Here is a 12633-nt window from a genome sequence, read left to right as displayed (position 1 = left end):
CTATATTATCTGTGGCTCTGCTGAATATGACCTGCAATGGAAAAAAATGTGTATATACTTCTTTTTAATATAGTATGAAGAAAGCTGGAAAGATGTTTTTCCACTGTTTTCCCCCTTTCCTCCCTCCTGCTCGTTGTTAACTATAGACATATTAGGAATGTCAAGTCTTGTCTTCCTGGTGTTTAGTGGCACTTCCACTGGGAAGGACCCAGAAAAATGTATTGAGAGCTTCTCAGCTCTTAACTGAAGAGCTGAGGGTGGTAAAAATTCAACAAATAACTTTTCTTCCAACTGTTTTTAGGCATTTAATTTACATAGGGATTAACACAAAACAAGGAATTTTAAAGTCTGAATAAAAGTTCCTCCTGAACTCAGTTAAGTAGATTTCATTTCTTTGGTACTTCTGATGTCATTCATGTATTTCTTAATTATTCATAGTGTCTTCCAGGAAGAGCAAATATAGGAGCTGAATTTCTAATGTGAAAGCAAGCAGAATGTATTAATTTTAATAACATTTTCTGCTTTCTTCCTTCATCAGAATGAAGCAAGTAAAAAAATACAAGCCCATTTATTTTTTCCTTTGCAGGCCATCTATAAGATAACTTAAATAAATAGAAATTTAGAATCAAGAGGTCAGGATGTATTTTAAGTATGACTAACTTGATATTGTCATATGATATAGCAGTAAATTTGCCCAGATAAGAAATATTCAAATCCAAATTTAACTAGAACAGAACTAAAACTGATGGACTGCACTGTTACTGCATATAATATTTTTTAAGCAGTTTGATAATAACAAATAATCTGTTGCAGGACTCGCCTTATTTTCAGGCAGCTTGGGTATGAAGATTACTGTGCAGTTAACATACAAATTTTAGGTTCTGAAGATACATATGGACCCCATGCTAAAAAGAAAATAGATGATGTAAGTACTAAGCACAAGAATATGAAGCCTTTTCTGACCCATTTTAATTCCCCCATGTTATCTTTATGTAACTTTTTAAAGAGATTACTTACTGGGGGAAATTCCTGAGCTGACAACATCTTGCAAAGACTTTTGCACGTGCCTAACTTTGATGTTCACGGGTCTACACATGAACCTAATGTGAGTACTCAAATGTTAAGTAATGAGTAAATCTTTGTAGGATTGAGACCTTGCTGTGCCACAAATACATTGTTATGAAATCTAAAGGAACACTTTTTAACTTATGTGTGTGTGTAAATAAATATCTGCCCAAGAGCAAACTTCATAATAGTAGGAGTTCTTTTGATGTGATCACATATTACACCTATTTAAATTATATTAAAATACTTTAAAAGAATGTTAAGGCTACACAGTTAAGCATTCAGAAGTTAGGAAATACCAGAATTAAGGTTGCCTTAATTAGGCCCCCTTGTGTATATGCATTATGATAGTCTTTAATTACATGATAATGTGCTGTGTTTTGTGACTTGTTAAATTCATATGTACAGATTTGAATGGTAGCCATAGTGGGTGCAACTACCATGCATCTGCTCCAACTAAATCCACATATGAAGGTCTGTAAAAGACAGCAATAAATCTTGAGTTAAGTTATACACTTAAATATTTAGGTTGTGTGACTTGTTCCAAAACAGTAGCATCTAATTCTTCTTTGTCAGTTGCAAAGTCTTGCAAAATTCCAAGATACATGTTTGGCAAAGCTCAGTCTATGAATCTGATGTGAGGAATGTGTCAGTATTTTAAAATTGCTGAATATATATGTTTATAGGAGACAAGAACATGTGTTATGTAGAAAGTTAACAAACTGTTTATGAAGAGTCAATTTCCACAATAGAACTAGGTAACTTATCAGTGTAACTGTTTATTTTAATGTTTATGCTTAACTTCATTCTGCAGTGCAGCAAAACTCCCTCTGCTAAATCAGAGTGTAATACTTATGTGGCGGACCTATGCCTTCCCTTTCCAGGATCATATGCTGTGATTCTCTATTTTAAACACACACAAACTGTATTAAATAATATTACTAAGGTCAACCTCTCAGAAGTTAGGAAATGTCAGAATTAAAGTTGCTTGTGCATTATGGTGCTGTCTTTAATTACATGATATAATACTTCTCTCCCTCCTCCCCCCCAGGACCCATGTTCTCAGTTAGTACACAGAATGGAGGGTGCTCACTTAATTAGCAGCTATTCAGTATTTTTGTTTTCTACTCCTTGTTCCATCTGTAGCCCTCACTTCTTATTTACTGTACAATATTAAAACCCTGCTCTAAAGACAGTATTATTAATTTCTTCATGAGCTTTTCTATGGCGCTCATCATTATAATATCTGAGTGCTTCATAAACATTCATTTATTTTTGCAACACCGCTATGAGATGAGTGGCTATTATAATCCCCATTTTACAGATAGGGAACTGACACACGGAGATATAAGATCATCAAACCCCCTGGTCTCAACTCAAGTAGCCAAAAAAATGAGGAACACATGATTAGTTACTATCTGTCAAAAGGTTAGCTTAAGCGATTTGCTTAGAAAGTTTGCTGTAGTCCACAAAAGCTTATGCTCTAATAAATTTGTTAGTCTCTAAGGTGCCACAAGTACTCCTGTTCTTCTTTTTGCGGATACAGACTAACACGGCTGCTACTCTGAAACCTGTTCTGAAACTGTTTCTTTTAGGCCAAGTATTGTAGCATCAACTAGTCTTTAATTTAGACATATCAATCACACTTTACATTAAGAGTACGTATATAAATAGTTTTTATTAAGAAGTAATAAATGATTAAGTAGATATTATAAGCGTGTTATAGATATGAATATTATATGTTATAGGTGGTTATAAGAATCCATTGAACTCATTAACAATTGATTAATCATTTACTGAAACATCTGTTATTTGTTTATTAATGCTCCACATACTGTTTATATACATATCCTTAATATAGGATATGACTGAAATATTTAACTTTGTCTAGCTAGCACTTTTTGCTAAATATGTGTCCACTAGATTTTTAAACATGACCATGTAAATCTGGATGTATTAATAACTATGCAGATATACTATACATCTGCAGTTCCCAACATTGGATTAAGACACTGAAAAAGACAGCAATTTTGTGTTTTTTATTTTTTAGATCACTGCAGCATCCTTTATCTGAAGGCTAGGAAGTAAGCATAAGGCTGAATGGAAATATAAAAGGAATATTGAAGGCCTGATATACTCCGGAAACAGATGTTTTATTTTGCATAGACATGTTTCCTACTAATTACCAGGCGACTTAATTGCACTAATTTAGTCCCTAAGTCTTGAAGCTGTGGATGTGAAAAATACATTCCTTGTTAAATTTGAGCTGGAGGCTCCCTCCTGTTCTCTGTAGTAACAGTTCTTAAGAAGATGCCTGAAGATTGCTGCTTTGTTTGATTTTTTTCAGTTGTATAAATGTGGTCAGAGCACCGGCTGTTGGTACACTTTATAAAATATATCCTTAAAGTTTGCCCTCGTGGCACACTATCACATGTAATGGGAGCTATGAAAAATTGACTTTGTAATTTCAATTCTGTTTTGATAACTCTTAGTAGGGCTTGTCCTACATGGGCAGTTAAGCTGAATTAACCATTGGTGCCGAATTAACTATTGGTGCATTAAAACTCCTGTGTGGGTACTTTCGTTCAGAGGTAAAGTGGTCTAAGAGCTTGTTTACATAGTGCCACAATGTGGACTGCAGGGGTGTGAATTGTAGAGTGCTCTGAAATGTTGCGCTGTAACTGTCCCATGTGGACCCTGTTGGTGCGAACTAAAAGATACTTAGTTCGTATTAACGTAGTCATGGGACTATATCAGTGCTTTAGCTAGTACACTAAACTAAAGTGAATTAAGGCCACTTTACTTCTAAATGAAAGTGTCCGCACAGGGGTTTAATGTGATTTAACTTACACACTTTAAATTTGCAACTTTAATTCATTTGGCTTCACTTTCCTGAGTGCACCAGTGTAGACATGCTCTTAGAATAGGAGAGGGTGAAAATGTCCCAACTTTATAAACAAGTAGTTAATTAGTTCAGGCTTGTATCAATCAGATACCTGTGTTTGAGTAAAAGAGGAAAAAAGAAAGTCAAATTATTATCATTTTATTGTGAAAGCTTATGATTGGGTGATTTTAGCTGTGGAGTAGCTGAATCATTGATCTTCATGTCTTGAATGTGATAACAGTGGAATGAATTAATTGATTGATCGCCTTATTTAGCAAGTTTAGGTTGCTTAACAATTAAAGATAATTTTTACAAATGAATTCTTACTGTCTCCTCTTGTTCATTAAGAACCTGATGCATAGTCCATTGAATTCATAGGAGTATTTCCGTGTAGTTTAGTGGGGATTGGATTGAGCATTACAAGAAGGTTCCAGAGATGACAGCACTGCTAGGACATTGGGTAGTCTATAGTGTGTTTGTCCTTTGAATGAAGAGTGCGTTTGGGTGCTTTTCTGTTTTTTTTTCTCACAGCTTAATATGCTCCATGTGCCCTCCATTCATCCCAAGGGAATGGGCAACAAATATGATCTGGGACATCGTAGGTTTTGATGTGAGAAGACATTAAAAATGTTGGGAAAGAAGAAGATTAAGAAAAGTTGAGACTATTTAATAATGGGTAGCATAAAGAAAACTAGTAAAACTTTCCTATTTACTTTGCCCATTGATAATATGATCCAGTGGGGCCTCTATGAGATTATAAGGCAACAAATTTTAAAATTTATATATGGAAATGCTTTTAAAATCAAATCACAGTCCAGTTGTAAAACTCATTGCCACATAATCTGATTGAGGTAGATGCTGCATCTTCGAAAAATGTAAACACTAGCTTGGATTTTAAAAAAGTTAAACAAACAAAAAAAAAAGATACTTGTCAATCTTCCAGCATCAGTCATAAACTGTGTCATGCTGTCTGGATTGCCTCACAACTGAGAGTGCCTACCTCAGGGCAGACTCTCAGAAACCAGAGCAGACACCCCAAGCTGATGGGTGAATTCTGTAATTAGTTTTCACCAAGCCAGCAACAAACGTGACCTCCTGGATCATTATACCAGTCTTACCTGAATCCTGGTAATAGCACCAAGCAAATGCTTTCTCTGGGGAAAGTAAACTGTTTCTGTTAGTTCTGAAAATATTATCAGTGTGTGTAAACCCTGCAGTGGGCATCTAGCAGTAGGAAAAACTAACATACTGTAGAAATCAGATGTTTCCTGAAATGAGCCACAGTGGTGCATATTTCAAATACTGTATCTTGAGAGGTACTGGGCTGTGTATCAGCTATGTGATTTTAAGCACTAGGGAAGTTCCCTAGTGGTATATTAATACAAACCCAATAGTATCTTATTTGTTAGTATCAGGGGGTAGCCATGTTAGTCTGTATCCACAAAAACAACAAGGAGTCCGGTGGCACCTTAAAGACCAACAGATTTATTTGGGCATAAGCTTTCGTGGGTAAAAAACCCACTGCTTCAGATGCATGGAGTGAAAATTACAGATGCAGGCATTGTTATACTGACACATGAAGAGAAGGGAGTTACCTCACAAGAGGAGAACCAGTGTTGACAGGGCCAATACAATCAGGGTGGATGTAATTCACTCCCAGTAATTGATGAGGAGGTGTCAATTCCAGGAGAGGAAAAGTTGCTTCTGCAATGAGCCAGCCACTCCCAGTCCCTATTCAAGTCCAAATTAATGGTGTTAAATTTGCAAATGAATTTTAGTTCTGCAGTTTCTCTTTGAAGTCTGTTTCTGAAGTTTTTTTGTTCAAGTATGGCTACTTTTAAATCTGTTATAGAATGTCCAGGAAGATTGAAGTGTTCTCCTATTGGCTTTTGTATGTTACCATTCCTGATATCCGATTTGTGTCCATTTATTCTTTTATGTAGAGACTGTCCGGTTTGGCCAATGTACATGGCAGTAAGACATTGCTGGCATATACCACATTAGTAGATGTGCAAGTGAATGGGTTCCCTGATGGTGTGGCTGATGTGGTTGGGTCCTCTGATGGTGTCACTAGAGTAGATATGGGGACAGAGTAGGCAACGAGGTTTATTACAGGGTTTGGTTCCTGGGTTAGTGTTTCTGTGGAGTGGTGTGTAGTTGCTGCTAATGCCAGTAGGTACCTATTCCTTCCTGCTTCACGGGGAGCTTTTGTATTATAAACGATAGGACTGATGATACTTTTTTTCTAAATAACATGGGTTATTCAAGTTTCACGCACAGAGCTATCCAGGCCTGATCTTTGATGTTTACGAGGATTGTAGTGGGGGACTCCCCATTTTGGGGAGAGGAGGAATCCCTGACCTCTTTGTGGCTGTGAAGGAGCCATCTGGGTTTCCACCGACAGTATTAGGATCATTGCAACCTCCCTCCCAGCCACTGGCTTGCTACCTGCAACTGAGCCAACTCCTCCTGTGAGTTACTATTGCAGCCTCTAGCTATAAGGAGGGAAAAGCTCAGTGAAGGAGCTGACAGGCTTCTGGAATATGGGTGGGCAGAGGAAGCAGGAACATGGTCTCCCCATTTACTCAGAGCAGTTCCCTGTGAGGAGGAGAGAAGGTAATAGCAGATTGGCAGAAGAAGTGTACGACCCAGTACCTGTTGGGGAGGAGGAAGTTAAAGAAAGGGTAGACCCTAGTGAGCAGAGATGGTGCCTTCTTCTCTCTAGGGTCCTTCAGGGATGATTCTAATGGGAAACGGAAATAAAATGTGGAAGAGACAACTTAATGAAGTAAAAAGCAAAAAGGGCATTGAACAAACAGAGAATGAGGATAATCTCTGACTGGTTTGGCTCCACTTTGTTGGATTCTCCCTTTTTGGTTGCTTTACTTCTTTTCTCTGCCCATTTTTTGCTAGAATATATCATGAGTCTAATATTCTTTATGCACAACATTCCAGAAGCAAAGTCTAAAGCACTATGGGTTTTGTAGAAACTAATAATATGTTTAATATTTAATGTTGGTGTATTTTCATAGAACAGCTCCTTTCCCTGTGCAAATTTTTTTATAGCAAAAGGACAGAAGAAAATGGAAATGAGAAAAAACCCTCCTCGTCTTGAGAGGCCAAATCCTGCTCCTGTTTGAATCAATGAGAGTTTTGCCATTGTGTTAAATGGGATCAGGATTTCATGTGAACTTATCAAATAAACTTTTAGAATTTTTCTCCATGTTCACTAACAAATAGAGTAAATCTCTTAGCAAAACTAGGTTTGAGACACAAACACAGCAGTGAAGAAATTAAAGTTTGTATAAGTCTAACATGACCTTGGATAGACCTAGGGGGATTGCAAGAAGAACTTAGCATGAACTGTAAATTATATAGCAGGGGTCAGCAACCTGTGGCACGCGTGCCAAAGGCAGCATGCGGGCTGATTTTTAGTGGCACACTGCTGCCAGCTGGGGTCCCAGCCGCCGGCCCCGCTCAGCCTGCTCCCAGCCTGGATTACGGAATCCCAGACCAGCAGCGGGATGAGCCACTCGGCCCCTTGCCAGCCAGGGTCCTGGCCGCCGGCCTTCCTCAGCCTACTGCTGGCCTGGATGGATGGAACCCGGGCTGGCAACGGGCCAAGCAGGGCCAGCAGCCAGGACCCCAGACTGGCGGCGGGATGAGCCGCTCAGCCCACTGTCAGTCTAGGGTCCCGGCTGCCGGCCCCTTGCCAGCCGGGGACCCAGCCACCAGCCCCTTGCCAGCTCACTGCCGGCCTGGATGGATGGAACCCGGGCCAGCAGCAGGCTGAGCAGGGCCAGCGGACGGAACCCGAGACCGACAGTGGGCTGAGCGGCTCAGCCCGCTGCTGGTCTGGGGTTCCGTCTGCTGCCCGCACTGCCGGTCTGGCACGCGAAACCTTAAATTAATGAAGACTTGGCACACCACTTCCCAAAGGTTGCTGACCCGTGTTGTATAGTATAGCTGACTATCAGGAAGAGGAAATATTTCACAACACTTTATAATTCCATGTGAGAAAAATCTGAGCTGTAGGGTTATAACTTTGTGCAATCCCATTTCATATAAAAAGTAGAAACATTTATTATTGTTCCTAGGGAACTGAGGATGGTATATTAGATTTGTATTCCAAATAACTGATATAGGGCTTAGTACTGGAAATTTGATCAAAAGGGTAGAATCAAAGCTGACCCAAGCTTTTACCTTACTGAAGAACATAAATTCCCACTTGAAAAAACACAGGTATGGCTGATAGCTTGTGGTAAAAAAAGAAACCTAAAGCGGACAGAGGCTGTCACTGAAATGAGAGTAAAAGCAGAAAACTATCAGAGGAGGCTGGAGAAGGAATCTTATCCCAGCTGCAAAAAAGGAGAGTATTTAGAAATGCTGTGTTTAGGCAGATACAATTAGGGATTACATCTGCACAAGACAAGCAAAAATTGTTAAGTATAAAGAGAAAAACATACAATAGAGAGGAGGGTTTTGGGGGGGGGGGGGGTTGTATTTTTTTTAAAGGTGAAATCCTGGCACCATTGAAGTCAATGGGAGTTTTGCCATTGACTTCATGGGAAACAAGGTTTCATCCTAAAGCTTTTGCCAAAGTGTAGACCCCAATAGAGGATCCTCCAGTGGCAGAAAGTCCATTTCAGGACAGACTTTGCAGAATGAAAATCGAAGTGAGAAGTGGATATGGTTGGCCTGGGAAGTGGAGTATGGCTAGGGAGCTAGAAGAAGGTATGGGAGGGTGGAGGCAGTGAATTGACTTAATGTGTCCCCACAGCAGTTTCTGCCAGCAACATAAGAATAACCATACTGGGTCAGACCAAAGATCCATCTAGCCCAGTATCCTGTTTTCCGACAGTGGCCAATGCCAGGTGCCCCAGAGGAAATGAACAGAACAGGTAATAATCAAGTGATCCATCCCCTGTTGCCCACTCCCAGTTTCTGGCAAATAGAGGCTAGGGACGCCATCCCTGTCCATCCTGGCTAATAGCCATTGATGGACCTATCCTCCATGAATTTATCTAGTTCTGTTTTGAACCATGTTATAGTCTTGGCCTTCACAACATCCTCTGGCAAGGAGTTCCACACATTGACTGTGTGTTGTGTGAAAAAATACTTCTTTTTGTTTGTTTTAAAACTGCTGTCTATTAATTTCATTTGGTGGCCCCTAGTTCTTGTGTTATGAGAAGGAGTAAGTAACACTTACTTATTTACTTTCTCCACACCAGTCATGATTTTATAGACTTCTATCATATCCCCCCTTAGTTGTCTTTTTTCCAAGCTGAAAAGTCCCAGTCTTATTAAGCTCTCCTCAGACGGCAGCCGTTCCATTCCCCTAATCATTTTTGTTGCCCTTTTCTGAACCTTTTCCAATTCAGTATACCTTTTTTAATATGGGGTGACCACATCTGCACTCAGTAATCAAGATGTGGGCATACCATGGATTTATATTGAGACAATATGATATTTTCTGTCTTATTATCTATCCTTTTCTTAATGACTCCCAACATTTTGTTCGCTTTTTTGACTGTTGCTGCACATTGAGTGGATGTTTTCACAGAACTATCCACAATGACTCCAAGATCTCTTTCTTGAGTGGTGACAGCTAATTTAGACCCCATAATTTTATATGTATAGTTGGGATTATGTTTTCCAATGTGCATTACTTTGCATTTATCAACATTGAATTTCATCTGCCATTTTGTTGCCCATTCACCCAGTTTTGAGAGATCCTTTTGTTGCTCTTCAGAGTCTGCCTGGGGCTTAACTATCTTGTGTAGTTTTGTATCATCTGCCAATTTTGCCACCTCACTGTTTACCCCTTTTTCCAGATCATTTATGAATATGTTAAATAGGACTGGTCCCAGTACAGACCCCTAGGAAACACCACTATTTACCTCTCTCCGTTCTGAAGACTGACCATTTATTCCTAGCCTTTGTTTCCTATCTTTTAACCAGTTACCAGTCCATGAGAGAACCTTTCCTCTTATCCCATGACTGCTTACTTTTCTTAAGAGCCTTTGGTGAGGGACTATGTCAAAGGCTTTCTGAAAATCTAAATACACTATAACCACTGGATCCCCCTTGTCCAGATGCTTGTTGACCCCTCTCCCCAAGAATTCTCGTAGATTGGTGAGGCATGATTTCCCTTTACAAAAAACATGTTGACTATTCCCAAGCAAATAATGTTCAACTGTATGTCTGACAATTTTGTTCTTTACTATAGTTTCAACCAATTTGCCCAATACAGAAGTTAGGCTTACCGGCCTGTAATTGCCGGGGTCACCTCTAGAGCCCTTTTAAAAAATTGGTGTCACATTATTTATCCTCCAGTCATTTGGTACAGAAGCTGATTTAAATGCTACGTTACAGACTACAGTTAGTAGTCCTGCAATTTCACATTTGAGTTCCTTCAGAACTCTTGGGTGAATACCACCTCGTCCTGGTGACTTATTGCTGTTTAATTTATCAGTTTGTTCCAAAATCTCCTCTAATGATACCTCAATCTGGGACAGTTCCTCTGATCTGTCACCTAAAAAGAATGGCTCAGGTTTGGGAATCTCCCTCACATCCTCCACCATGAAGACTGATGCTAAGAATTTATTTTGTTTCTCTGCAATGGCCTTATCGTCCTTGAGTGCTCCTTTAGCACCTCGATCATCCAGTGGCTCCACTGGTTGTTTAGCAGGCTTCCTGCTTCTGATGTACTTAAAAAAAAAAAATTTGCTATTACTTTTTTTGAATCTTTGGCTAACCGTTCCTCAAATTCTTTTTTGGCCTTCCTAATTGTATTTTTACACTTCATTTGCCAGGGTTTATGCTCCTTTCTATTTTCCTCACTAGGATTTAACTTCCACTTTTTAAAGGATGCCTTTTTGCCTCTTTCTGCTTCTTTTACTTTGTTGTTTAGCCACGGTGGATCTTTTTTGGTTCTCTTACTATGTTTTTTTTAATTTGGGGTATACATTTAGGGTTGAGCCTCTATTATGTTGTCTTTTAAAAGTTCCCACACAGCTTGCAGAGATTTCACTTTTGGCACTGTACCCTTTAATTTCTGTTTAACTAAACCTCCTCATTTTTCTGTAGTTCCTCTCTCTGAAATTAAATACTACAGTGTTGGGCTGCTGTGGTGTTTTCCTCGCCACAGGGATGTTAAATTTAATTATATTATGGTTACTATTACCAAGCGGTCCAGCTATATTCACCTCTTGGACCTGATCCTATGCTCCGCTTAGGACTAAATCAAGGATTGCCTCTCCTCTGGTGCGTTCCAGGACTAGCTGCTTCAAGAAACAGTAATATAAGGTGTCAAGGAACTTTATCTCTGTATCCCATCCTGAGATGATATGTACCCAGTCAATATGGAGATAGTTGAAATTCCCCATTATTATTGAGGTTTTTATTTCAATAGCCTCTCTAATATCCCTGAGCATTTCACTGTCACTATCACCATCCTGGTCGGGTGGTCGGTAATATATCCCTACTGCTATATTCTTATTATTTGAGCATGAGATTCTATGGTGCAATTTGGTTCATTTAAGATTTTTACTTCATCTGATTCTACACTTTTTTTCACATTTAATGCCACTGCCCCACTAACGCGACCTGTTCTGTCCATCCGATATATTTTGTACCTTGGTATTACTGTGTCCCATTGATTATTCTCATTCCACCAAATTTCTGTGATGCCTATTATATCACTATCCTCATTTAATACGAGGCACTCTAGTTCACCCATCCTATTATTTAGACTTCTAGCATTGGTATATAAGCACTTTAAAAACTTGTCACTTTTTAGCTGTAATTGAATGAGACTTTTTTTCATTTGACTGTTTCTCATCAGATCCTATCTGTATTTTATCTTCCATACTCTCCTCCTTAGTAGGACATAGAGAATATCCATTAGTAGATTCTCCCCTAAGGAATGTCTCTGTCTGAACTACGTGCTCCTCTGCATCTGTTGGCTTTCCCCCAGCCTGATGGATTTTTAAAAGTGCCTTCATCTTATGAAACTACTGAGGAAAGAGGGCACAGTGTTTTCATTGCCCTCTTCTCCATGAGTGAATCCCTCCGGGCACAGCAGGCTCTCCTCATGTAGGGTTTGAGCCTGGCCCATTAGCTTTGACCCCACAATGTTTTCAATAGCTTCAAAATGAGACAAAAATGAGTTTGCCCACCCCAATTTGAAAGTGAAGTAAGTGTTTCTTTTACTTAAATACTGGTTGAGATCAAATTAAATTCAAAAGTTCTCTAAGATATATTAGAATGCAACCCCAGGCTTGAATGTCATTGGATGCACATGGTTATAGTGCTTAGTAATATTGTATAGTGATTGGCTTTCTGCAGTGTCTTAACTGCAATAGTGGTAGTTCACTTTTGTATGATTCTACATGTTTAAATTTACTAGAACTCTGTATGTAAGTTAACCTTTGCTTATCATTCTTGAACCTATTACTCATAATATTTGCAAATAGGGTCCACGGGAAGCTGTTATCTGGCTTGCTGTACACCATAAGCAGAAAAAGGCTGTGGAAATCTTCTCCAGAGAGATTGCACCAGCTGGAACTGGAATGGGTAAATATTCACTACTTTCTCTTAGTATCTACCACTTACTTTGTCGTTGTTTATTAATAATTGTGATAGAATAATTAATATTGTGATAGATTTGGGGATTGGTCCTG

The 12633-nt window shown here is 39.1% G+C and overlaps 1 protein-coding gene across 1 annotated transcript in view; it reads left to right on the top strand.

Moving 5' to 3' along the window:
- The window catches only part of LOC128837780 (uncharacterized), a 97360-nt gene that overhangs the window by 38432 nt on the left and 46295 nt on the right, over positions 1-12633 (top strand). Inside the window, exons 12-13 of the mRNA XM_054029309.1 lie at positions 814-925; positions 12427-12526. Of these exons, the coding sequence (XP_053885284.1) occupies positions 814-925; positions 12427-12526 (212 nt within the window). The remainder of the gene's footprint in view (positions 1-813; positions 926-12426; positions 12527-12633) is intronic.

This window comes from Malaclemys terrapin, chromosome 5 (genome assembly GCF_027887155.1).
Source record: "Malaclemys terrapin pileata isolate rMalTer1 chromosome 5, rMalTer1.hap1, whole genome shotgun sequence".
Lineage (NCBI taxonomy): Eukaryota > Metazoa > Chordata > Testudines > Emydidae > Malaclemys > Malaclemys terrapin.
This window is presented reverse-complemented; position numbering and strand designations above follow the sequence as displayed.